General features: G+C 34.6%; 2 protein-coding genes across 2 annotated transcripts; both read right to left on the bottom strand.

Moving 5' to 3' along the window:
• Positions 1-125: 125 nt before the first annotated feature.
• Positions 126-2,053, bottom strand: LOC126692242 (probable aspartyl protease At4g16563). Its single transcript, XM_050387769.1, has one exon. It carries the CDS (start codon positions 1,945-1,947, stop codon positions 532-534), a length of 1,416 nt encoding a protein of 471 aa, XP_050243726.1. The 5' UTR covers positions 1,948-2,053; the 3' UTR covers positions 126-531.
• Positions 2,054-10,779: 8,726 nt separating this feature from the next.
• On the bottom strand, positions 10,780-11,529 carry LOC126691008 (uncharacterized). Its single transcript, XM_050386092.1, has 2 exons — positions 11,157-11,529; positions 10,780-11,111 (listed from the first exon to the last, which is right to left on the bottom strand). Exons 1-2 carry the CDS (start codon positions 11,527-11,529, stop codon positions 10,780-10,782), a joined length of 705 nt encoding a protein of 234 aa, XP_050242049.1.
• Positions 11,530-27,341: the final 15,812 nt, after the last annotated feature.

The following is a 27,341-nucleotide window of genomic DNA, read 5'->3' as shown; positions in this document are numbered from 1 at the left end:
AGGAAGACGCCGCAGCCAAAAAGTCATGCTTAGAAACAGGAATAGAACACCCACAAAAATGCATGATGTTACAGTAGAAAGCAACATAAAAACAACACCATCAACAGCTACTGTAGATTAAGAACTTAAAACATATAACGGCTAATAATTATAATTAGATCTGAATAGAAAATTTTGAAAAAATTCCACAAGACATCATTCAAAAAATGTCAACATCTTTTGATAAATTATTATGAAAGAGATATCAATGATATCATCATCCTAAAACATAACATTATTTTACTATCTGAACGATCATCATAAGAATATTAAATTAAAAAAAAAAAACACAGTAAATTTGACTACAACCCCAATAGGCACTGTAAGCAAAAATGGCTTTGATGTCATCACCACCCAGCATTATCTTTGCCTCTCATTCCTCAGCAACCTTCACATGCATAACGTGCCCATACCCAATAATGACCAATCCTTTTTGGCAGCATTATTTTCAACTAGTACCAACTTTTACCTATAATTTGAGCTTAGTCCAGCTCACTTGTTACAGCTTTGTTGCCTAAATCCAAATCTCTCATTTTCCAAATCATACTCCACATATAAATTCTGCTGCTGAAAATTCCCCAAAATTATAGCTGGACCGACTGTTAGTCCTGGACCAAATCCACCGTCTGTCACAATAGTCAAGCACACCACACTAGAATTACCAGCAAATGCAAAATAATTTACCACTGGTAATTCCAACTTTGCTCCACCTTTAAAGTGAAAGGTTAAATCTGGAAATTTAACCTTCTCTAATTTTACCCCAGCGAGATTATAACAAGGCCCCAAGCCAGATTTTGCTTCCACGTCAGCAGCTCTAGGCAAATTACCCATTTGGGTCTTGAACGCCGTTACCACGGCGTCAAATACTGGCTTTTCCATGAAGGTGAGGGTGGTACCAGAGTCCACGATAGTGCCACCGTTACCGTTACTGTCAGGAACCAAGTACTTGTACGGAATATTGACTGACTTACCGCCCACAATGACTTTACGAAGGTTAAGGTAATAGTACTCGAGAAAAGCTGAGTTGTTGGACACTGGGTTTTTCCTAAACGGTGTGTAGCTCAGGCCACTGGTTTTGGAATCGGAACTAGACCCACCGTACAAAACGAGGTCACCGCTCTCTGATGTATCGTCGAGGCTGCGAGAAATTAAGCAGTATGAGAATTTACTGAGACCCAATTGGGAAGGTAAAGATTCTGGGCTCCGACCAAACCCGGCAATGCCAGCAGGTTGTCGAGTCGAGAAAATGGAGCACCCAACGAGAAAATCAGTGAAAAGTTTCTCAGGAAAATTGAGGGTCTCGGAAAGTGATAGCCCAAGAGTTGAGCCTGAACCGTATTGAACCAAATACGGAGGGCAAGCTTGGGTACAGTTTTCTGAGTTAGTACAGTCTTGGCAGCGAGACACGACATTTGGGCCTGAAATCCAACCACATTTGGGGTTTTTGCAGCCGATGATTTTGGAAGAAGATGATAGTTTTGGAATGAAAGATGGGATTTTTGATGGGTCTACGTTGGGGAAATTGCAGTCGGTGCAGAGATATCGTGAGGTACAGGGAAACCAAACGAGGCTACTGCCAGTGTCTAAGAGAAAAGGAATGGTTTGTGGGGGTGTGCCAAAGCTGAGAGAGATTGAGTAGCCTCCATAGCTGTGAGGAAAGACTTTGGTTTTGGCAAGTGGGGATTTTGATTTTGGGTGTTTGAGGTGGTGAGCTCTGGTTAGAGAAGCAGAGGCTAAGGAATTGAGAGTCTTGATTGGATCTGAAGATGGGTGTTTTGTGAAGATGGGTGTGAGAGGAATGGTGAAGGTTGTGGGGTTGGGAGTAGCTTTGGATGGTGATGAAGATGAAGCTAAGAGGGAAAGTGTTGAGATGAGAAAGATAAGAGAGAGAAGCAACGAAGCCGCCATTGATGGATGGGATTTGAGAGTAAGTGTGTGAGAGTGAAGAAAAGTGGTTTTAGGCTGTTTTGGATTTTGGGGTTGTGTTGTGTTGTTTTATAGGAGATGAGGAAAAAGTCAAGAAAACAACGGTCGGCAAGAGAATCAAGTTCGATTAACCAAACATGCCATAACTTGTAGGTGAAGAGGTCTTTTTTTATTCTTTTATTTTCTCATTTATTTATCTTTTACTTTACAAAAAAAAGGTTCCTTTTCATATTTCAATTGTGGTTTCTTTTCTTTTCTTTATTGTTTTTATTTTTGGTGGAATAGCTGCATGCGTGAGATTAGTGTAATAGAAATGTAGACTATGTCACCAATTCTCCTTTTCTCCCTTTCCCTACTAATGAAGCAATGGTGCTTCTTATGGTTTACAAAAATAAGGTTTTGTCCGAAGACGGTTGAGGGCTGCTACTATCCCTTTCTAACCTTTTTTTTTTCTTCTCTATAAAAAGGAAAAAGGAAAAAGTTCTCTCTTCTGCAATTATATTTGATCAGTTATCACTTTATCACCTTCCCTTACTAGTGCCAAAACATCTTGTTGTAAGTGATGTTTCTTTCCGTTTTATTAATTTATTTATTTTTTATATTTGTTTTGATTGTGGGGGCATTCTAGAATCACCTTTTGTTTAAAAATAATAATAAATTTTATGAATACAAAAAGAAACAAAAAGGAGAAGGACACTACTCATTCCTAAGTCCTAACTTCATTTCTACAAACTTTTAGGAAATTCAAGGATGTTCTTTCGTTCATCTCCACCAAAAAAAAAAAAAAAAAAAGGAAATTCAAGGATGGGAATATGATTCCATTCATAGTACACTAAATATTAAATGCCCATTAGACTAGACTTTGGGTAGACAAGTTGACTATTTTGAACAAAATTAATACCAAAACTTTCAAACTTATTCAACAACAAACTAATATCTTCTATGATTGAAGTCTTCTTCCTCAAAAAAAAAAAAAAAAAAAAAAAAAAAACTAACTAATATCTTCTATGATTGATGTAATTGTTTAATGAGGAGGATGATTCTAATTTTTTCAAAGGGCTCAACACAACCTATTCAAAGCATCATCACCTTCTAGGATATTTCCTTGTATTGCATGTGAGAGTGCAAAAAGAGCTGTCATGACTTCCCCACACAAAGGAAAATCACCATATTCCTAGTGTCCCTAAACATGAGTGATAATGCCTAAATGACTCAAAGTCTAAGCGTGTGTTTGGGTGCAACTTATTCAACTTCCAGGATATTTCCTTGTATTGCATGTGAGAGTGCAAAAAGAGTTGTTATGACTTCCCCACACAAAGGAAAATCACCATATTCCTAATGTCCCTACACATGAGTGATAATGCCTAAATGACTCAAAGTCTAAGTATGTATTTGCATTCAAATTATTCAACATTTGCCTTTTGGTTGGGTCCCACGGCACTGTTCACGACCTAGCAAAAAACACAAAAACGTGCATAACCATGCATTTTTGGGTCCCACGGCACTATTTACATTTTTAAAAATTATTTTGTTATAGTGTTTTCAGCAATAAGTTTTCAGTTTTCAGCAAAATAAGTGGTATCCAAATAGACTCTAAGTATAGATTCAGATTATTTTCAATCACAATATATATTCCCCATCCTTTGTTAATTCTTTGTAAACAAACAATGTAAATTTCGTTATTAATGTTACATTATTTATTACTTACTTTTAGTTGAATTGATTTTTTTGAAAATCTCATCGGATGTTGCATATTTTGTTTGTTTTAATATCATGTCAAATTTCATATCAATTAATTATTATTAGATGTTATTAATTTTACAATCATAAACTCATGTTCTTTGTGTTTAAAAATATAAAATCTTGAAACATAAATATCTTATAAATAAAACTAAGTTATTCATTAATTATTTTAAAATTTTACAAATGTAAAGATATATCTAGACAATATAATAAAATTTGAACCTGTCAAAAAAAACTCATCTCATATAAATTTATCAAATGGTATGATACACTTAGATTTGCATTTATCTCGTGGAATAGATAAACTATATCCATATTTTCAAACAAATGAGTGATGAAACAGTTTGTTTAATCTCTTCTTTTTTTTCTTTTTCTTTTTTTGGGTAAAATGTCATTTTCGTCCCTAAACTTTTATAAAAGTTTGTTTTTTATCCTTAAACTTTCAGAAATTCGTTTTTTATCCCAAAACTTTACAAAATGTTTTACTTTTCATCATTCCATCTATGTCTGTTAGTTTATGTCCTATGTGGCCTAATAGAGTGACGATGTGATATCTGACTTGAACCAAATTATTTTATTTATAAAATTATGGACACATGGCAAAGAGTTATTGGCACACATGAATTAAAATAATAATAAGAATAAGTCAGATTTCAATGTAAGAATTTATCAGGATTTAAAATAAAAATTCAAAACACCAAAATATCAAAATCCCTAATTTAAGCCGACTATTCATCTCCTCCAATCTCTCGCTATCAGCACCAATTCAAGCTTTATTCTTTGGTAACCACCACCTACCCATGTCCTCATCGGTTTCATTTTATTCCATCCAAAAGTTCATCCTTTTTTGCAATGATGATGAGCACTAGAGGAACAAGGAGAGCATTGGAGAAAGAAGGAGATGATGACAATGACAACAAAGTAGTGGCAACCAATAAACATTGGCCTTTACGAATTACAAAGACTTTCATCCTTGTTCATAAAAAATCTGCCCTCACTTGCACACCAATCCACGCTACAAGAAGATCTGTTGTTTTCTCAAAAAATAGAAGAAAAAAAAAACCCTTCCTGTGTTCACGCCTCACAATATATAACACCCTAAAGATCCAAAACTTAATCATAAGATAATAGAAGCTAATGCTAAAACCTACCCAAAAAAAAAAACCATCAAAACATCAAAAATGAATGAAAGATTTGGGAAGTTTTGGTTGACTGTCATTGGACATGGACAACTAGAATTGGTTTTTTTTTTTCTTTTTTCTTTCTAATGTTTTGGTGTTTTAAGTTTTTATTTTAAATCCTAATAAATTCTTAACATAAATATGAGCTAGAAATTTTTTTTTTAATGCCTCATCAATTTGTAAGGATGCCATGTCACAAAATATTTACTTCATGTGTGCCAAAAACTATTTGCCATATGTCCATAATTTTATAAATAGAATCATTTGGTCCAAGTCAGATACCACGTCATCATTCTACTAGGCCACATAGGACATAAATTAACAGTCATAGATGGAAGGATAAAAAGTTAAACGTTTTGGAAAGTTTATGGACAAAAAATGAACTTTTGAAAGTTCAGAGATGAAAAATGAACTTCTATGAAAGTTTAGGGACGAAAATGATATTTTAACATTTTTTTACTACGTGTAACTTCTTAAAACAAGGTTGTTAATATTGTACTAAAGGTTGTTTTGATTCGGTCAACCTTACAAAATATATCAATACATGTGTACTTATCAACATACATATATACATACAACAACCAAATCTTAATCTTAAAACTTTAGGGTCGGCTATGAATATTCAACAGTTTAATCATGGTAAACCGCATATATTATTTCGTGTCATTTTATTTCACTCAAATTCATACTCTATGTTACCTCCCTAATCAATATATCATTTTTTTATTTTTATTACTTATACCAATGTTATTTTAGGTATTGATCTTTTTTTTTTCCCCATTTTGTCATTTGTTTCTACTTGCTCTTCATCGTTGGTATTGTGTGGGCGAGGATCCCTAATCTCATTTAAGAGGATTGCTAAGATGATTTCCGAGGATACACCTCGAACCTCGAGGATGAGCACTAGATAACCACGAGACAAGCACTCGTTGACCTGGGGGACAACCAATAATCATAGGAGGCACATAAAATTAAAATATCACAGAGAGAAGAAAGTAGACTTGGCACGGGTTACGAGGAGGGTAAAAGGAGAAGGGAGTAGAAGCTATCCCCTCCGCATTAAATGCAAGACAACTACTCCTCTGACCACATTAATAAGAAAATGACCATGAACAGTGGTGGCACAACTCAGATTGCAAAGCAGAAACTTACTAGTATGTTCTGGATGAGATAGAAGTCCCCAAAAAAAATGCAATCTCAACCCTCCAAGTGTAGGATTAAGATAAGCTATGTGTAAATATAAAAGAAAAAAGGGAGATCCTTATGAGAGAGAGAGAGAGAGAGAGAGAGAGAGAGAGAGAGAAAAGCAAGACTTATATATAAAAGATCTTCCTCGAGTTGGACCGAGGATTCCTTTTTCTTCATAATTGTGTGTCCCTAGCCTTTTATTTGGCGTTTCTTCTCACTATGATTAACTTTAGCTCCTTAAGTAGTCAATATCCTACCCATTCTCTAACAAATTCATCGTGGTGGGTTAATTGGGCCACTATCTAGTTGTTCCTAGGCCACAGGTCTGTTTGTGTCCTTACAGGTATATTGAGACAAAATTTTTAACCAAACACAAATGACCATATCAAACTACCAAGTATGCATAGAACATTCCAAATAACCAATTACAAAGTACCGCATGCTACTTAATGGGTCTCATAGTTGTCATTAAGAGACTAATGAAAAATTCCAGTGTCACTAAGTAGGAATAATATACATTACTCAATGGCCAATCACATATGTCTGTGCCAATATTTTAATATTGGCAACCTAATTAAATATTACCATACATCACATACAATTAAAGTAAATTAATGAATCAAATAATGCCACGTGTTTATTGGAGAAAAGGAATTAAAATCCGTCCAACTGAATCATGACACATGGTATTGAATTTCCTCTATATTCATATGAATAAAGGAACTCACTAGCCTCATGTGAGTCTTCATTCTCAAAGATGTTCTAAGATTTTGTTGAAATCAAACTCCAGAACTTCTAAGAATATTAAGACTCCAAACTTCGAACCTTTATCAATTTAAGATCTAAATCGTCAAAGCACTTCTACCTCGAAATATTCAAACAATCATCCAAATGATTTTTATAAGTTTCAAAGTTGTATCGAAATCAAACACCAAAACTTTAAAAACTCTAATCCATTGCAATTTCATTGGATTCAAGCTGTATAGCGTCAAAGAACATACGTCTATCACATTTGAATATGAAAAATATTCGAATAATGTAAAGAACATGAAGAATGAAGAGTCTCTTATAATTGTGAAGTAAGAGATTTATTGTAATTTTATTGTAAAGTCCTCCAATTCATTTTCCAATGTAAGCGAAAGAAAAAAAAAACACTTATATTTATATCAAAATGATATGATTAACTGTAAGTAATTGTTAGCGTAAATAGTTTGAAATAAGTTGTGTTTGGTATACGTGGTATGTTTGAGATCCGGTTTGTTTGGCACAGGAGGAGAACCGGACACGTGAATTGGGGAGAATAATGGTGTTCTTGTCCATGTCAGTTTGTCAACCTCATGATTCACACGAGTCCCAGTCCAATCCATGAACAGCCTATAACACGGACACCACAGCCTATAACATTACTGTAAACCGATTAGAGAACTGTTCAGCGAAAATTGGTCCTGGTTATGATCAAAATTGTTATGCTCTTCATTTCTTCACAATAAATTTAAAGTAATAAATAATTACTAATTATTATTGATAGATAAAAAAATAATTTTAATAGTAAATTTAAATTAAAAGCAATAATAATTTATTATTTAAAATTTATTGTTAAAATATTAGGTACATAATAACAATTTTAATTCTATATTTGACCATTGACATGTCAGAAGCATCATTCAGAAATGAGAAAACCCATAACCGTTTTCATGAACCATTCACTCGACCAGCACAGCTCAGTGTGAGTGGGGGTTAGTATTGGGTCACTTTCATTGATTGGCTGCTTCCTTAGGCTGACTCGAAAATAAGCCCAACCTTTTTTTTTTTGAGAGAGAAATAAGCCCAACCTATAGCTCACTATTTGATGCTTGAATGTGAATCACATGCTTCAGCCATAATCTATTAATCTATTTCTATTATCTATTTTTATTTTTATTAACTGTATAAAAAGAACCAATAGCTCATGAATAGTATTTATTATCTATTTCTATTAACTATATAAAAAGAGTCAATAGCCAGGTCAAAAAAAAAAAAAAAAAAAAGTCAATAGCTCATAAATAGTGTTTTTGGTTTATTCAATAAACCCATAACGGTTTTCATGAACCAGGGACACTGGACGAGCATAGCTCAGTGTGAGTGGGGGTTAGTGTTGGGTCACTTTCATTGATTGGCTGCTTCCTTAGGCTGACTCGAACATAAGCCCAACCTATAGCTCACTATTTGATGCTTGAATGTGAATCACATGCTTCAGCCATAATCTATTAATCTATTTCTATTATCTATTTTTATTAACTATATAAAAAGAGCTAATAGCTCATGAATATTGTTTATTATCTATTTCTATTAACTATATAAAAAGAGTCAATGGCTCATGAATAGTATTTTTGGTTTATTCAATCGTTGAGTTTTTTTTTTTTTTAAGTATGTCAGTTTTTTGAGCTTTGTTTTTTCTTTCATTTGTTTGTTTGGTTTTTTTTTTTAATCTTTATATGTTTACTTTGTAAGCTAACATACAATAGGTGGCAAATATTATACATATTTGCAAAAAAAAGTAAATCATTATATAAAAAGCGTGAATGGAAAAGGCAATAATAGCCGCGGTATAATAGTTTTGGTTTGTCCAATTTTCACTGTTTTGTTGGCAATTTTTTTTTTTTTTTTTTTTTTTTGTGAATGTGTAAAGCTGCAATAGATTTGTTCCGGTATTTTTGGTTTGTCGAATTCACACTGTTTCACGTTGTAATAAAATATTAACATAACAAATTGGCACAATATTTTCACAGTTGTTAAGGTGTTAATTCCTTATAGGTTAAAATAAAATTAAAAAATATCACACTGGAACCAACCATAACTAAAAATAAAGGTATTGTAAAAAAAGAAATGTTACATCCACAATATTTTACATAACACTTTCATAACAAATCATAAACGGTAAATTGTTACTAGTTCTAATTTAGACTTATCAATGAAACTACTTTTTTGCCCATCAATAACAACATGTAACAATTTACTACTTATGATTTGTTGTGAAAATATTGTAGACATAACATTTTTTTATGAAAATGTTATGACATCTTATTGTCGTCACAATATTGTCAAAAGTGCTTAACTGTCAATTTTTTACAAGTCAAAATAAAATATAAGAAAATTATAAAGGTATTATGAAAATGTTGTGCTATTCTGCTATGTTTTTAGAATTTTTTTGTTGATTTATTCAGCTTTGTTAAGCCAAAATTCATTATTTCACATACAATTTTCTTTGGTTGACTTTTTGTATTTTTTTTTCTTTGTGCACCATTTTAAGTAAAAACACATAGTTTTGTACACAAAAACTTAGGATAAAAACACTTTTCACCCTTTATGTTTGGAGTAGTTTACAATTCCTCCTTAATTTTTAAAATTGGGCAATCTTTCCCTTAATATTTTGGAAAAGAGCAAATATGTCATATTGTTGTTCTCTCAGTTAACCCCACTTTAGACCCTCTATGATTTGCTGCACCATCAACATAGACCTTCCAGGACAGAGGTTCTTGTAGGGAGATTGCACCAACCGATTTTTCATCCATGTTTTGTTCTTTAGCAAACTCGGCTATCAGGTTGGCGAGGACCTAACTTTGACAAAGGTGCAAGGCATGTATTTGATATCAAAGGCCCCTAGAATCGTACCCCACTTCACAATTCTCCCTGTATAGTTAGCGCTCCAAAGTAGAGATCTGAATGGGAGCTAGGTTAGAACAACAACCATGTGTGATTGGAAATAGTGGGGGAGCTTATGTGTAGCATGCACCACTGCCAAAATGACCTTCTCCAATGGTAAGTAACGAATCTCGGCCTCATTTAGTGACTTGCCCACATAATAAACTAGCCTCTGCACACCGTTGTCAACCCTTATCAGCACCAAGCTTACTGCATGGGGAGCCACGACAATATAGGCAAACAAAACCTCGTCCATCTCAGGTCTGGACATAATGGGTGGCTGAAATAAATATTCCTTCAACTGCTAGAATGCCAAAACACACTCCTCGGTCCACTCAAATTCTTTTCATTTGTTCAACAATTGAAAAAAAGGCCTACACCTGTCTGCTGACCGAGAGATGAATCGGTTTAGAGCAGTGGTCATCCCTGTTAGCTTCTGGATCTCTTTGAGATTCCGAGGTGGTTGCAAATTGTTGATTGCTTTGATCTAGTCTGGGTTAACTTCAATTCAGCAGTGTGTAACCATATACCCCAAGAACTTTCTTGATCCAACACCAAAGGAGTATTTAGAAGCATTAAGGCGTAACTTGTGTTTCCTCAAGATCCCGAAGATGTTCTCGAGGTCATTAATGTGCTCGGACTCTGCCTTACTTTTTACCACCATATCGTCTATATAAATCTCGATCTTTTTCCCCAACTGAGGCTCGAACATCCTGGTCATCATCCTCTGGTAGGTAGCCCCTGCATTCTTCAAACCAAAGGGCATCACTTTGTAATGGTAATTTCCAATAGGAGTGACAAAAACTGTCCTCTCTTGATCGTCCAAAGCTAAAGATATCTGATGGTACCCTTTAAAGGCATCCAAGAAGCTCATTTGAGGATGGCCCACAGTTGCGTCCACCTGTTGATCAATCCGAGGCATGGGGAAAGGGTCCTTTGGGTAGGCTCTGTTCAAGTCTGTAAAATCTACACATACACGCCACTTCCCAATCTTCCTCTTTACCACCACTGTATTAGCTAGTCATTCAAGGTAGAACACCTCCTTAATAGCCCAAGCCCGCTTAAGTTTCATCACCTCGTTTTTTACAGCGTCAGAATGATCTTTAGATGAGCGCCGAGGTGGTTGTTTCCTAGGGGTGACGGATGGATTAACGTTTAAATGATGACAGATGAAGCTTGGATCCACTCCTGGAGCTTCGTAGGCATTCCAAGCGAACACATCAACGTTCATCCTGAGAAACTCCACCAGCTGCTTCTTTTCCCGAGGCAGTAGCTGAGTCCCAACCTGGAAAAACTTCTTTGGGTCATTGCCTACAGCAAACTTCTCTAAGTTCTCACATTTCGCATCCTCGGCTGGCCCATCAACAGGTAATGTTGAAGACTTTGACTGTTATAAACCTCCCTCAGCAGAGGCCGAGGACTCAGATGCAGGCTGATGCAAAATTGCAAACACAAGGCATTGCCTGGCCATGGACTGACTTCCTACCAACTCCTCAATCCGGTCTCCAGACGGATACTTCACTTTTTTATGCAAAGTCGAAGAAACAGCCCCCAAGGCATGAAGCCAGGGTTTGGCCACTATGGCTGTGTACGGAGAATACACGTCCACTACAACGAAGTCCACTTCAACCACCTCTGAGCCTGCCTGTACAGGCAACCTAATCTGGCCCTTTAGGGTGACTACTTTCCCATCAAAACTCACTAAAGGTGAATTATAGGTTGTCAAATCTTCAGGCTTCAAGCTCAGCCCTTTGTACAAGTTGGGGTACATAATCTCCGCACCGCTGCCCTAGTCTACCATTACCCTCTTCACATCATACCCTCTTATTCTGAGGGCTATCACCAAAGCATCATCATGTGGTTAGATGGTTCCAATCTTATCTTCATTTGAAAAACTCAACACCGGTCGAATCTCCATTTTAGCCCTCTTCGGCCCAGAATTAGAGTCCTCGGATTGAAACCGAGCTACAGACATTACGCTGGAGGGCTGAGAACCAGTTCTCCCAAGTGCAGCAAAGATGACATTGATCGTGTCTATTAGGGACCTTGAAAAAGCGTTCCTCTGAGCCCCAGACCTCGATTGGTCTCCCTACCCGTTGGGACGGTACAAAAACTATTGTAACCTTCCTTCCCTAACCAGTTGCTCCAGATGGTTCCAAAGAGTCTTGTAGTCTTCAGTGGTATGCCCCCGTTCCTAATGGTACTGGCAATAAAGACTCTGGTTGCGCCTTGAAGGGTCTCCACTCATCTTATTCGACCATTTGAAGTATGGCTCGTTCTTGATCTTCTCCAAAACTTGATGCACTAGTTTTCGGAACACGGTGTTAACCACTTGAGGAACTGTAGGCCTAGACTGCCCAGAAAAATCCATCCGAGGTCTGTTATTGTTATAGCGGTCCGACCTGAAATCCCTCCTCTCTAGGGGACAACCTTGTCCTTTCCCTTGCTTTGCTATTGGTCTTCTTCGACCTTCTTATACTTATCAATATGATCCATGAGCTGGCGTACACTGGTAACAGGCTTCCTAGTCAAAGACTTCTTCAAGCCGTGCTTGGCAGGTAAGCCAACCTTAAAAGTCTTGATGGCCATGTCGTCAAAGTCACCATTTATCTCATTGAACATCTCTCAGTATTTGTTCGAATACGTCTTCAGGGTCTCCCCCTCTCATGGACAAGGACAACAAGGAATCTAAGGGCTGAGGAACCCTGCTACACATGATGAAGCGAGATCTAAATGTCTGAGTGAGTTCCTTGTAGGAACCAATTGAACCTGCACCCAGACCATCATACCACCTCATCGCCATAGATCCCAAGCTAGATGAGAATACCTTACACATCAAGGCTTCGTTCTTGGAGTGCACATCCATTCTTTGATTAAAATGGCTAACATGCTCCATAGGGTTCGTTTGACCATTATACATGGTGAACATGGGCTGAGTGAATCGTCGAGGAAGTCTTTCTCCCTTAATCTTGTGTGTGAAAGATGATCTAGAGATCTGGTTAAGTGCTCTACTCATAACATCATTTCCCAAGCCTTTCGAAAATAAATTTCTGTTTCTGCACTCGTTATGGTGGTCCTTATCATACAAGAATGACTCACTGGGGGGAGTCTTTGATCTACGCCTATAGCTACCATCCTCTTCACCATCAGAAAAGGAGTCAGAAATGGAAGGAGCTCTCTTTCGCCGTTCATGGTGTAAGCTTCTCCTTAGGTGATCAATCTCAAGCTGCATGACTTTGGTATTTTTCTCATAGGAGAGATGACTACCACCCCAAGAACGGTTCCTACTAGTATGGGTAGTATGCACATTCCCATCCTAGTCTCTCCTTTGCTCAAGATCACGGAAGTGATCTCAACGTTGAGATCCCATGGATTTGTCTGGTTTGAACCTAAACCTACCATCGTTCGAAGTCAGACTCACTATCACTCCAATCTTTCCCACGTACGACGCCAATTGTAAGGACCAGATTTAGTTCCTTAGCCTAAAAGGTGGATGAACTTCGGTCCAAAAAGCCAAAAACAATGAATTTGTAGAGAATGTGTTAGAAAACTGGGCTTTAATGAATCAGGCAAACAATAAAGTAGATCCAGATGACAAGTGAATGAAATTAGACAAGTTTATACTGAAGAAAATAGTCCTTGGCATAGTCCGAGGAGATCAATTCTTATATATTTCTTTCGGATTTGATTACAAAGTTAGTTCTTGATTGCTACAGTGTTTCTCTCTTTCTTTCTTCTCCCCCTTAATCTGATTGCACCCCCTTCTTTTATACCCTTTTCCCTTTTCATCTCTACCCTCCACAGGCAGGCCAGATTGGTTAATTTTGATACTGTTCAGGTATCACCTCCACATTAATGCGACCAAAGAGTTAGTTGCTTTCTACTTAGATATTTTATGACTCCTCCCTATCTGATGTCTCTGCAATGCTTATCCGCCCCAACAAAATCTCCTGGAACGTTATCTTGGTCGACAGACTACCTTTTCGGATCTCGGCTTTGTTCAGCCGAGGATGCATTTATCCTCGGCCCACCCTCTTAAACCTTTATGACCAAAATTAACCTCTTTATTCACTAATACAGCCTCTTTTGACAAAGATTTCTCCTCCTCGGATAAACCCTTGTCCTCGGCTTGGGCCATAAGCCCAATATACAAATAGATATTGAACTCCTGGTCCCCATATCCCTACAGTTATCATTTTTAGAAGTTTTTAGTGAGTGAAAATATTGCCTTTAGCAAATAGGAACTAAAAAACTATTATAGTAAAATAGATATTTATATGTTAAATAGCTACCCTAATTTTGTGGTTGATCAAAATTTTTATACGAATGAGATTAACTTTTTATGATTTAATTATCAAAATTCTTAAAATTAATGTCTTTTTTGATTAATGTAAATCTCTATATATTTTAAAAATCAAATGATTTATATCTTTATTTTGTAATACAAATAAAATCTAAAATTGACATTAATCACTACTCTTTTTTCACAGCAAGCACGTGCCTTGCACTTGTTGGGCCTAGAAGTAGGCCTACATATATTGGAATAGAACATTCAGCAACTTTATTGGAATAATCTTCCAACCATCCATATGATCACACGACAATGTGAAGTGTTACATTGACCATGTTGCCACAATAGAAGTAAAACTGCTTATTAGTTATTATGAGCCTAAATTTAGCAGAAAAGTGTAGCTCACTTTTTTTTTTTTAAAGAGAGTTTCAATCTATGGCATCTGCTCTTGATAATAACTTTTTATCATCAGACCAAGACATCAATCGTTTTTTGGTATAGGTGGGGGATTGAACCTCAGATATTTTATTCAACTACCAGAGGTTTTACCAGTTGAGTTAACTAGAACCCACTTAATTATGTAATAATTGTCTTGGTTGGAGACTTTGAAGTTTTTTCTTTTATTTTTCAACTATAGATAAATAAATATGTTTATTAAGAACATGAAAAATGTGATTTTTATTTTTGATAGGTGAAAATAAAAATTTCAACACTAAATATAGTGTGGAACAAAATAATAAAACCAGAAAACAATTGGGAATTCTCCATGGCAAACTAAAGTATGAAATAAGGCCAGTGCTCTCGTTTGTGTCATCGTAGAAGTGAGACAACAAAATACAAAGAATTTGGTGAGACCCAATTGAGAAGGCAATGATTGTAGGGGCAACAAAATAGAAAATCAGGCACAGTTTCCTCTAGGATCTCTAACAATAAGTGCCCACTTGTTGAGCCCATTGAAATCCCATCTGTATAGCCCATGAAGAGTCCAAAAAGTGGTAGTCTGGGCAATTCCGGGCAAAATTACATTTATTTTTAATTAGGGCCCAAGTTCCAAGTCCAACCACATTTGCCTGGTTTAAAGGTTGGAATTTTGGTGGGGTCTATCGGGGCATGGAGCTAAAAATGCCCAAAATTTCAGTTCAGGGGCAAGAATAAAAGGTCATATTAAAAAGATAAAAATAAATGGAAACTAATTAATAAAATATAAAATAAACAATTTACAAACATTTGTAATTTGTCATATAAAATCTAATAAAAGGTAAGCTATAATTTATTTTCTCATACCTAATTTAATTTACTTTTGTCATACTTAATTTAATTTACTCGAAAACCTGCATTCACATTATTTTAGAAAAACAATCAACTTTTTTTTATTTTACACAATAACTTTACAAAAATACTTATATCAGATTATTTATTATACACTCTCTTTTATTTAAATAATATTTTTTCTCATTTTTTATTTATTTCACACCTACCCCACAACCCCACCCACCTTAACAAAATCCAAACTCTTTATTTCTCCAAATACTCTCTCTCATTCTTTTTCTTTTACTCTTTCTTCTTCTGCCTTTTCTTTTGCAATTTGGGTTTAATTATGAGCGGTGATCTTAGGTGGGTTTGCAATTTGGGTGGCAATTTTTGTGTGGAGAAAGCAGTGATTTTGAGCAGATTTCTTCGTTACTATGGCAATGATTTTGGGCGGATTTCTCCACTTCTTCTTGCAATTTGGGTTTGATTATTTATATGGGTTTGATGAATTTTTATTTTATTTTAAAGAGAGGATTTGATGAATTTGGGATCTACATTTAGAATAAGTTTGAAGAATTTGATGATTTTTATAGATATGTTGTTGGATTTAAGAGAAGATAGAGGAGAGAGAGAGAGAGAGTAGAGGAAGAGGGAATTTGATGACAGAGAAAACATAAATTAAAAAATCAAATAGAAAGCTACAGTAACTATGTGTGGTGGGCCTTTTGTGATTTTGGGCTAGACTGCCTCCTGCTATATTGGGCCCACATATTCTAGATAAGAGAGTCAGAACCGGTCTAGTTACAACTCACCTTGGTCCACTTGTGCACAAACTATGCCCTATTTGCCGAAACTTTTAGTCACATGCCCATGGTAGGTGAAATTGTTATAGAAAAGTTATGGCAGATAAATGTAATAAAACAATAATAAAATAAATAGGTTTCTTGTTAGGCAAAACAAGCAAGGAATCCTTAGTTAAAATAGGGAAAAAGGACACATTATAGGCGATATTGCAAAGATAAGATAAGAAACAATAGCAAGAAGTGATAAAATCAAAGAATGAAAGATCAGTTTGCCGTGTTCAATTGTATTACAAGGCTGAGGCCAAGGAGGGAACCATTTCCTCAATGCGGATAACTTCACAAGATAATCCTGCCGTAAAAATTATCCACTTTGAGAGAACAGGTTTGAATAGCTTGTGCCCAAATAAGTTCTTTATCCTCAATGGAAGGTAGGCTTTTAGAGGGAGAGAAGAGATTAGCCTATTGGTGCATGCTTGCCATTCTACACTCTGTTTCTTTTATCTTTTCTCTCCTTTTTTTACTTTGATTTCTTTCCCACTCTTTTCTCTTCTTTCTTAATACTTGCTTATATGGTGTTATGGTGATGGTGGTGCTATGATTCTCTCCTAGTGGTTGCTATTGTCCCTCCCTCCTTCCGATGCTGCACACGACGAGGACCCTTTATATACTGCATGTTGTGACTGATTTTACCATCTTAGACTTTAACCACTTTTGTCTGGTTTAGGGTGTGATGCCCCAATTTGATTGATTGTGTGATGTGTGTGGGTGTGTGATGAGTCCCACATCGGATATTTACTGAGTTGAACTGGGCTTTATTAACAACTTCAAGGAGCCTTAATTGTGACTAGTCCTTTTGAGGTATAGCGCAGATGTGGCTAGCGCTTTTCTTTGGGTCGTTACATATGGTATCAGAGTCGGCCCGGTAACCCTGTGTGAGCTCGGAGACACTACCCCACAAAGTGGGCCCTAACGAGAACGTTAGGGATTTAAGTGGGGGAGATTGTGATGCCCCAATTTGATTGATTGTGTGATGTGTGTGGGTGTGTGATTAGTCCCATATCAGATATTTACTAGGTTGAATTGGGCTTTATTAACAACTACAAAGAGCCTCAATTGTGACTAGTCCTTTTGAGGTATAACGCAGATGTGGCTAGCGCTTTTCCTTGGGTCGTTACATATGGTATCAGAGCCGGCTTGGTAATCCCGTGTGGGTTTAGAGACACTACTCCATAAAGTGGGCCCTAACGAGGACGTTAGGGATTTAAGTGGGGGAGATTGTGATGCCCCAATTTGATTGATTGTGTGATGTGTGTGAGTGTGTGATGAGTCCCACATCGGGTATTTACTGAGTTGAACTGGGCTTTATTAACAACTTCAAGGAGCCTCAATTGTGACTAGTCCTTTTGAGGTATAGCGCAAATGTGGCTAGCGCTTTTCCTTGGGTTGTTACATAGGGTGTTCCTCCCGACCACCCACTGGTTTGTTAGCTGTCCAACCACCACCATTTACCTGTGCAGACTGTGCCACTCTCCATTACTAGACAAAAAAGACTATTTTGTTTGTTTGTTCACTGTGGCATTCTCTCTTGCTATCCCTCATGGCATGCACCTAGTGGTTTCAACTCATCCTTCCTTTTTTTGGGTGGTATGTCATCCTAGTAGGACATCACCCCCAAAAAAATATGAGCGGGAACCTTAGAATAGGCTTTCCCTTCTCCCTTCCGCCAAACCATACCCTCTCTTACCTCTGACCCATGACCCACCACTCTTGTATTGGCTGGGTATAGGCTGGTGGTGCCTAGGCCTTGCGCGTGCTCCACTTCTCATGTATGCCAAAAGCCTGTTTGCTGCTCATGTGCCTGCCGTGGTCTGGAGGCTCGTCTGTGCATTCTACCGCTCATCCTTGACCTTTTATGGCATGAACTATTTTATGATTTTCCATTCTTTATTAGCTTGTTCCTTTCAAGGGCTGGGCCTTGCTTGATTGTGGGTTTTCCCCCATTTAGCCCATTCTTTGCTCCTTCCGCAATCTTGTTGCCATTCTTGCTATACCACTTTACTATTCCTGCCGTAGTGTCATTTGACCTGTGCTTGCAAGGCCTCTTTGGGCCTGTTGCCTATTCTTCTCTTAGTGACTTAATATGGTCATTGGACTTATATTTATGCTACTTTGGGTTTTTCTTGACTCATTACATTACTTGTGGTCTCTTTTGTGCCATTTCTTTCTTCTTGAGCATCCTCGGCCCATTTGCTTTCCTTGGACATCCTTAGCCAATTTTCTAATTCTACATACCCATGGGCTTTTACTAACTCTTTTAGGCTTCCCTGACCCAATTACCTTATCCTTCATCCTTGGGGTTTATGGGTTTTCCATCAACCCCTTACTTTCTTACTTCATTACTTTGGGCCTGCTGTGCCCATTCTCACTTTTCTACATCACATAACATCCATGGGTTTACTATTTCTCTCTTCGGGTTCTTTTAGGCTTGTTTGTTTTCCTCAAGGCCTATTTATGTACTTTATGGGCCTATGAACCATTGTTCCTACCATTTGGGCTTAAATGTTTTTTCTAACAATCTACTAACTCTTCTCTACCCATATTGCTGGGCTTCTTCTTGCTACTAGGCCTCAAAATGAGCATCAACACTATGTAAATATACATGATTACTGTAGCAATAATAGAAATGCACAATATTATAGAGGGACTAATGTGTGTATATTTTGAGTAAAAATGTGTAAAATTATGCACTTTTTCTATTTTGCACCGTGTGGTACGAGTGCTCTTATTATCTATCTTGCATTGGTCTTTTCAATCTGGTTGGGTTTTAAAGGTTGATTTCTTTATTTATCATTTCTTAATGATCTTTTTAATCTTATTGTGTTTTATAAGTCATGTTTATGCTAAGTAGATACTTTATCTAATTACCACATGTATGACTTCTATTCAATCTATGTTCATTATATAAAATTATATATTTTATAAATTCATGACTAAAACCATGTAACGCATGGAACTTCAATTAGTTATTAGATAACAATGATATCCCACAAAATTATTTTACTATATGGACAATAATTATGATATATAAAACCTAATAATTTTGACTACTCCCCCAATAGCCATAGTAAGTAAACTAACTCTACTCCACTAGTTTAGTGTTGTTCAGTTAGTGTTAAGTGTGTATTTATTCACTTGTCATTTTCTGGACTCATTTTATCTTTCTTAAATCTTGTACTTATTTTCTATCTCCAACTCACTTTATGTTTGACACAAATTTTCATGTCTACTTTTTTTTTTTTTCATTTTTCAATAAAAAATTTAACACAAACATTATTTATTTATTTATTTTTAAATGCCACAATATTGATTTTCAATGAAAATAAAAATGGCAAACATGTGTATCTATTTTTTGTATTCAAAGTTTCAACTCACTTTTTTGGATACTGAAAATGAAAAAATGAGTACAAAGAACAAAGTTAAACCAATTTTTTAGTGATGGACCACATTGAAAACTGAAAATAAAAACAAAATACATCACTTTTTTCTCTTAATCAAACAACTTCTTTTTAATGTCACCACCATTATCTTTGCCTCTCAGTCCACAGCATCATTCACATACGTAATGTGCCTATACACAATATAACCAATCCTTTTTGGCAATATTATTAATTTTTTTTATTGAGAATAAAATCTTTTATCAACAAACACAAGATACAAAATGAGTATCCTCCTCTCTCTCTCTCTTTATATATATATATATATATATATAGCTGAAGCCCAATTGACTTTTTGTTGACTTCATAATATTGTGACACCTCACCTTGGAGGCATCACAATTTTCCACCTCAAATCATTAAAAAAGAAAAAGAAAAAAAAAGAACACGCTACAAACTCCAATTGGTAAAAGTAAAACATAAAAACCATAATCATGTGCCTCCACCCTTCCCAAACCCTACTTGAACCACACTACCAGTGGCTCCACTTTGAGATGGAAGTCAACAAACCCTAAACGCATGCAACATTGTAGTGGCTTTTCCTTTGTCTCTAGTATCTTCTCCAGCAATGGATTCAGCCCAGAGGTCTTTGATTTCATGAAATTCCATTGTATTCTTTTCTTTCTTTTTTTCCCTCATTAGAAGGTAGTGGCAATATGATTCTTAAGTCCCCAGGAATGTGTAGCCCGACTCCAACATCTCCATATCATCGATACTATGCGTTAACAAGTCCTTTAAATTTCTGACTCTGCCCTTGCATAAAAGGGTCTTAATGGAGAAGACTTGGCGGATATATCAACTAATGGAATGACTTATTATATTGAACAATGTGTAAGATGTATAAGGGATTGACTTTATATAAGCATGATATGTGTGTTGTACAAAGAATATATAGGAGTATAGTATCATGCTTTGTTTATTTTGGCGACAATGCTTTCTAGAAAATGATTCATTTTCCAAAAAGAATTTTTTTATAAAATTATATTATTTTTCAATATTTGGTATCAACCTTAAATAAGTTTAAAAACAATCTCTTCTATCATCCCTTATTTAACCTGCTTTGAGATAGAGCTGTTTAATTTCCAACCAAAAAAAAAAAAAAAAAAAGAATAGTGGAAAACAATCTTTAAAAATAAATCATATTTTTTTTGTTGATAAAATATTATAATTTTCCTTTGACTCATTTTATTAAATTGATAGTCATTTTATTAAAATGACTCATTTGACTCATTTTATTAATACTACTAAATACTAAAAAACACAAAAACTATCTTTACACAAAATTTTCCATCGAAACAAAATACACTAATACATTAGGCCAAAACCCGTATAAGCCTAACACTCCAAACAAACACCCGACACATGCCAATTATGGATACAGTAATTAAGTACCATAGCAATATTACTACTAAAAAGTTTACACAAACATGGTCCAGATAGAATTGCAACGTACATACTACATAGCTCTTAATCTAGCTCTTATTTCCATGTTTGCATTATCAAGTACCAATTTAGCATCAAGGTTGTTTTAGTAACAAGCTTGTTTCAGAAATCCCAGTCTTGAATTTTCCAAATCAAGCTCCATAGAAATAGACTGTTGAAGATAATTACCCAAAATTATCGATGGCCCACCACTCAAACCAACGTTAAGACCAATACCGCCAACATTGTCTGTTATGAATGAGAGACAAACGGAGTTGGAACGATCATCCAACAGCAAATAATGTATCCATGACAATTCCATCTTCGCACCACCTTCAAATATCAAAGTTAATGACGGATAATACAACCAAACCTCATTGGGTACAAGGGCGTAGTCAGGATTTTTTACATGGGGGGCCGATTTTCGACGACGATGATTATCATTGTTGTATGGACAGTCTATATTTTTAGGTTGATATAGACCTTCTTTGAGATAAGCTCGTCGGATTCATCTTGTTTGTTGATAGGAAATTCACATATTTGTTTACGTGATCCTGAATCACGATCTATCTCTTCAGATTGAATTCTTGAACATTTGGAAGGGTGTTCATTAGGCATTAAAGTATCAACATTTATTTCTACAACCACATTTGTTTCTACAACCATAGGTGTCCTAAATTCTGAAGTGCTAACATTTTTTTTCTTAAAGAATGCATCAATTGTTTTTCGTTTGCTCATAATTCTTTAAGCTTTAAGAATATGACTCAAAAATTAACCTGAAAAGAACTTAAAAAATAAACTCTTAATTAGAAATTTTTACTTAATTATATGGATGTTATTCGTACTTAAGAAAAAAACAAAATTTCCACTGTAATTTAAATAGTCAACCTATCATCATTCCTATTATTAATTATGTGGATGTTATTCATACCTCCCCATGCCTTCAATCATATATTTCTCTAAAAATCTATGAAAAATTAAAGTGCATGTAAATAAGAAAGAAAAGAACACTAAAAAAAGAGTTGAAGGTGTAGTGTTGAAGAAAGAAAAGAAAACTAAAAACTCACCCTCTGAATGATTTATTTTAAGAAAGCAAGAAGAAAGAAAATAATGGTCAGGTTTTTTTTTTTTGGATCGTGAGGATTGAGTTTGAAAGGAGGGCTAAACTGAGGTTTTGTTTTGTTTGGGGGCTGCTGGTACCAGTGGAGTGGGCGGTGGCGTGTACACAGAAGACAAGAAGAGAATAAAAAGAAGAGAAATGATATGTTTACAATATTTTCACAACATTTTTATAACAAATCATAAGTGGCAAGTTGTTACTGATTGTTATTGTTGGAGCAAAAAAGTAATCTTAGTGTTAGGTTCAAATTTGAATTAATAACAACTAACCACTTATGATTTGTAAAAATACTGTAAAAATTTTGTAGACGTAGCACCTCTCTAAAAAGAATAACAAAAGAAAGGGTTCTGATTTTGAGATTGAGAATGGGTGATAAAATGTTATTTTGTTGGGTAGTGCCTTTGGGTATTTAAATATAAGGGGGCCATGCTTTGTTTTATTAGAAGATAAAAGAGGCCTACAATTGACACTGGAGCATGCTGGGGCCTGGGAGTGAATTGAACAAAAATGGGAGGGAGGGCCGAATGTACATCATTGGGGAGGCCCAATTAAAATTTCTATATAGGCTGGTGGACCTTTCTTTTTTTTTTTTTTTTTTTTTTTTTTTTTTTTTTTTTTTTGCAGGGGCCATGCCCCCCCCCCCCCCCCCCCAAGGGGCAACGTGGCTCCAGCCCTGATTGGGTATAAGTTTGAAACATGACCCAAGAACACCTATGTAAGGAGTGTTGGGGATTTTACCAAATCAAGGAGTAACAATGAAAAAACAAAATGAACACATCAAGTAAATAGAAATTAGTGATTGAGTTGGAGATACAATTGAATGTTATCTTTTGACAATATTTATCCCCATACGCAAGATGCTAAAAGGTTTCTGCAAACTTGCCCCAAATACAACCAAGTTTATTGGGCTCTAAAAATCCCACTTGTTGAGCCCATTGAAATCTCATCTGTATAGCCCATGAAGAGTCCAAAAAGTGGTAGTCTGGGCAATTCTGGGCATAATTACATTTATTTTGAATTAGGGCCCAAGTTCCAAGTCCAACCACATTTGCCTGCTTTAAAGGTTGGAATTTTGGTGGGGTCTACGGGGAATGGGGCTAAAAATGCCTAAAATTTCAGTTCAGGGGCAAGAATAAGAGGTCATATTAAAAAGATAAAAATAAATGGAAACTAATTAATAAAATATAAAATAAACAATTTATAAACATTTGTAATTTGTCATATAAAATTTAATAAAAGGTAAGCTATAATTTATTTTTTCATACATAATTTAATTTACTTTTGTCATACCAAATTTAATTTACTCAATAACCCACATTCGCTTTACTTTAGAAAAACAATCTACTTTTTTTTTTTTTTTTTTAACACAATAACTTTACAAAAATACTCATATTAGATTATTTATTATATACTCTCTTTTATTTAAATATTATTTTTTCTCATTTTTTAAATTTTATTATTTCACACCCACCTCACAGCCCCACCCACCATAACAAAATCCAAACTCTTTATTTCTCTGAATACTCTCTCTCATTCCTTTTCTTTTACTCTTTCTTCTTCTAGTTTTTCTTTTGCAATTTGGGTTTGATTATGAGTGGTGATCTTAGGTGGGTTTGCAATTTGGGTTTGATTTTGGGTGGCGATTTTAATTTGTGTGGAGAAAGCAGTAGTGATTTTGGGCAGATTTCTTCGCTGCTATGGCAGTGATTTTGGGTAGATTTCTCCGCTTCTTCTTGCAATTTGGTTTGATTATTTATATGGTTTTGATGAATTTTTATTTTTATTTTAAAGAGAGGATTTGATGAATTTGGGATCTATATTTAGAATAAGTTTGAAGAATTTGATGATTTTTATAGATATGTTGTTGGATTTAAGAGAAGATAGAGGAGAAAGAGAGTAGAGGAAGAGAGAATTGGATGATAGAGAAAACATAGATTAAAAAATCAAATAGAAAGCTACAGTAACTTTGTAAATATATACGGTTACTGTAGCAATAATGGAAATGCATAATATTATATATAGAGGGACTAATGTGTGTATATTTTGAGTAAAAATGTGTAAAATTATGCATTTTTTCTATTTTGCACTGTGTGGTGCGAGTGCTCTTATTGTCTATCTTGCACTGGTCTTTTCAATCTTGTTGGGTTTTAAATGTTGATTTCTTTATTTATCATTTCTCAATGATCTTTTTAATCTTATTGTGTTTTATAAGTCATGTTTATGCTAAGTAGATACTTTATCTAATTACCACATGTATGACTTCTATTCAATCTATATTCATTATATAAAACTAGCTTATAATCCCATGCATATGCATGGATAAACTTAAAAATATACAAGAAGATGCATAATATAATTCCTATATATATAATTTAAATACTAGATAGTCATTTTTATTTTTTATATTTTGTTAACTCTTTAAAATTTTTTGTAAGAATTTTATTAGGTATAAAATGTAAATTTTCTATGTTTTTTGAAAAAAAAAAATTATTGTGAAACTTTTTTTTTTTTTTACGATTCATTTATTCTAGACTTTATGGTTTTTGTACTTAATAACTCACTTGGATAAATATTTATGATGTGGTCCCACATTTGATTCTAAAATTAAGAAAAAAGCTTTTTAAGAATAAATAATTAGTACACATGACGCAAAATTAGAACTCTAATTTGGAATTCTAATTTGAGTTTCTCTCAGTTTCACCTATTATTATATATAGATTATATATTTTATAAATTCATGACTAAAACCATGCAACACATGGAACTTCAATTAGTTATTAGATAACAATGATATCCCACAAAATTATTTTACTGTATGGACAATAATTATAATATATAAAATCCAATAATTTTGACTACTCCCCCAATAGCCATAATAAGTAAACTGACTCTACTCTACCAGTTTAGTGTTGTTCAGTTAGTGTTAAGTGGGTATTTATTCACTTTTCATTTTTTGGACCCATTTTATCTTTCTCAAATCTTGTACTTATTTTCTATCTCCAACTCACTTTATGTTTGACACAAATTTTCTTGTCTACTTTTATTTATTTATTTTTTCACTTTTCAATTAAAAATTCAACACAAACATTAAGTTTTTTTTTTTTTTTTTTTAAATGCCACAACATTGATTTTCAACAAAAATAAAAATGGCAAAAATGTGTATCTATTTTTTGTATTCAAAGTTTCAACTCACTTTTTTGTATACTGAAAATGAAAAAATGAGTACAAAGAATAAAGTCAAACCAATTTTTTAGTAATGGACCCCATTGAAAACTGAAAATAAAAACAAAATACGTCACTTTTTTCTCTTAATTAAACAACCTCTTTTTAATGTCACCACCATTATCTTTGCCTCTCAATCCAGAGCATCATTCACTTACGTAATGTGCCCATACAGAATATAACCAATCCTTTTTGGCAGTATTATTATTAAGAATAAAAGCTTTTATTAACAAACACAAGATACAAAATGAGTATCCTCCTTAATCTATATATATATATATATATATATATATAAATATAATCGAAGCCCAATTGTCTTTTTGTTGACTTCATAATATTGTGACACCTCACCTTGGAGGCATCACAATTTTCCACATTATAATCATTAAAAAAGAAAAAGAAAAAAAAAGAACACGCTACAAACTCTAATTGGTAAAACATAAAAACCATAAACATGCGCCTCCACCCTTCCCAAACCCTACTTGAACCACACTACTAGTGGCTCCACTTTGAGATGGAAGTCAACAAACCCTAAATGCAAGCAACATTGTAGTGGCTTTTCCTTTGTCTCTAGTATCTTCTCCAACAATGGTTTCAACCCGAAGGTCTTTGATTTCATGAAATTCCATTGTGTTCTTTTCTTTCTTTTTTTCCCTCATTAGAAAGTAGTGGCAATATGATTCTTAGGTCCCCAGGAATGTGTAGCTAGACTCCAACATCTCCATATCATCGTTACTATGCGTTAACAAGTCCTTTAAGTTCTTGCGTTCAATTATAGTTTATATATATATATATATATATGTTGGTAGAAAATTGGGGTCAAATTGTTATGTTTAGTGTTTCATAATTCTTATGAGCTATGCTTCGGCTCATCAGTACTATGTGTTAACAAGTCCTTTAAGTTTTTGCATTTAGTTATAGCTTTGTTTTGATGTTGGTCGCAAATTGGGATCAAATTGTTATGTTTAGTGTTTCATATGGACTATGCTTCTTTTTTTTTCTTTTATTATTGTTATTATTATTATTATTATCATCATCATCGATTAGGTTTCTGTGCTTGGCACACAAGAGATACATTGTGACCATTCTAATTGGTTATTTTTATTGTAACAAATTATATGGTTAATGAGCTTAATTATGTGAATTTTACTAGGTTTGTATTTTTCATGACTTTCTGAAAGTTCTATGAAGGAAGGTTGGACTGCACAGGAAGTTTGTATTTTCATGGTTTTCTAAAGTTCTATGTGTATAATATATATATACACACATATAGGAAAGATGTTTTATATGAGGTTAGCCCTCAGGACTAATTTTCAATGACATCAATAGCTTCTCTTCATCTTTCAGGTCCTATAGATGCAAGAACCCAAAATAAGGTTTGTTCTAAAATTTTTTATACAATTTTCAAATTAAATATGGCCTCTTATTTGAAGATACTAGAGTTGAAATTTTCAACCTATAAATTAGTTTCTAGAGTGCCACCACATTCATTTGCCATTTACCAATTATCATAATCTTAGTTTGCTTATTGCAGTATGTCCTCTAGATTTACTTTGTTGGGGTTATATTCATTAACTAATTTGAAGAAGTTTTCCGTCCATCTTTCATATGATTACCACAATATCCTTGCACATAATGATAATGATTTGAACATTTTTCACTATTCTCATATAAAAAGGATTGTTCAAAGTGCCTATATGTAAGAGCTTTTTGAGTCACAATTGGTTAGGTATATGTCATAGGCTTAATTTTAAAAAGTAACTACATTAATAGCAATTATATATTTATACTGTACGTGTAGTAATTATTTTATCTTCTAAAATTATTAGTACTAATCAAAACAAATGTAAGAGCTCTTTTATAGTAATGGATTTAACTATATATGAATTGTATTCAGGTAGCCTAAGTTTTTTGTTATCATTTTCAAGTCACAGTACTTTCAAGTAAACTAAATAGTTTTAATATTTATTTCAGTATCCT

The sequence above is a fragment of the Quercus robur genome, chromosome 7 (genome assembly GCF_932294415.1).
Source record: "Quercus robur chromosome 7, dhQueRobu3.1, whole genome shotgun sequence".
In the NCBI taxonomy this organism is placed as follows: Eukaryota; Viridiplantae; Streptophyta; class Magnoliopsida; order Fagales; family Fagaceae; genus Quercus; species Quercus robur.
The sequence above is the reverse complement of the archived record's forward strand: the minus strand, read 5'-3'. Positions and strand labels throughout refer to the sequence as shown.

Coding starts and splice junctions, on each gene's coding strand:
- LOC126691008 (XM_050386092.1), bottom strand. CDS start 11,529: ATGTACCCCAACTTGTACAAAGGGCTGAGCTTGAAGCCTGAAGATTTG. Junction 11,112..11,156: donor CTCGGCCTCTGCTGAGGGAG/GTTTATAACAGT, acceptor TTGATGGGCCAG/CCGAGGATGCGAAATGTGAG.
- LOC126692242 (XM_050387769.1), bottom strand. CDS start 1,947: ATGGCGGCTTCGTTGCTTCTCTCTCTTATCTTTCTCATCTCAACACTT.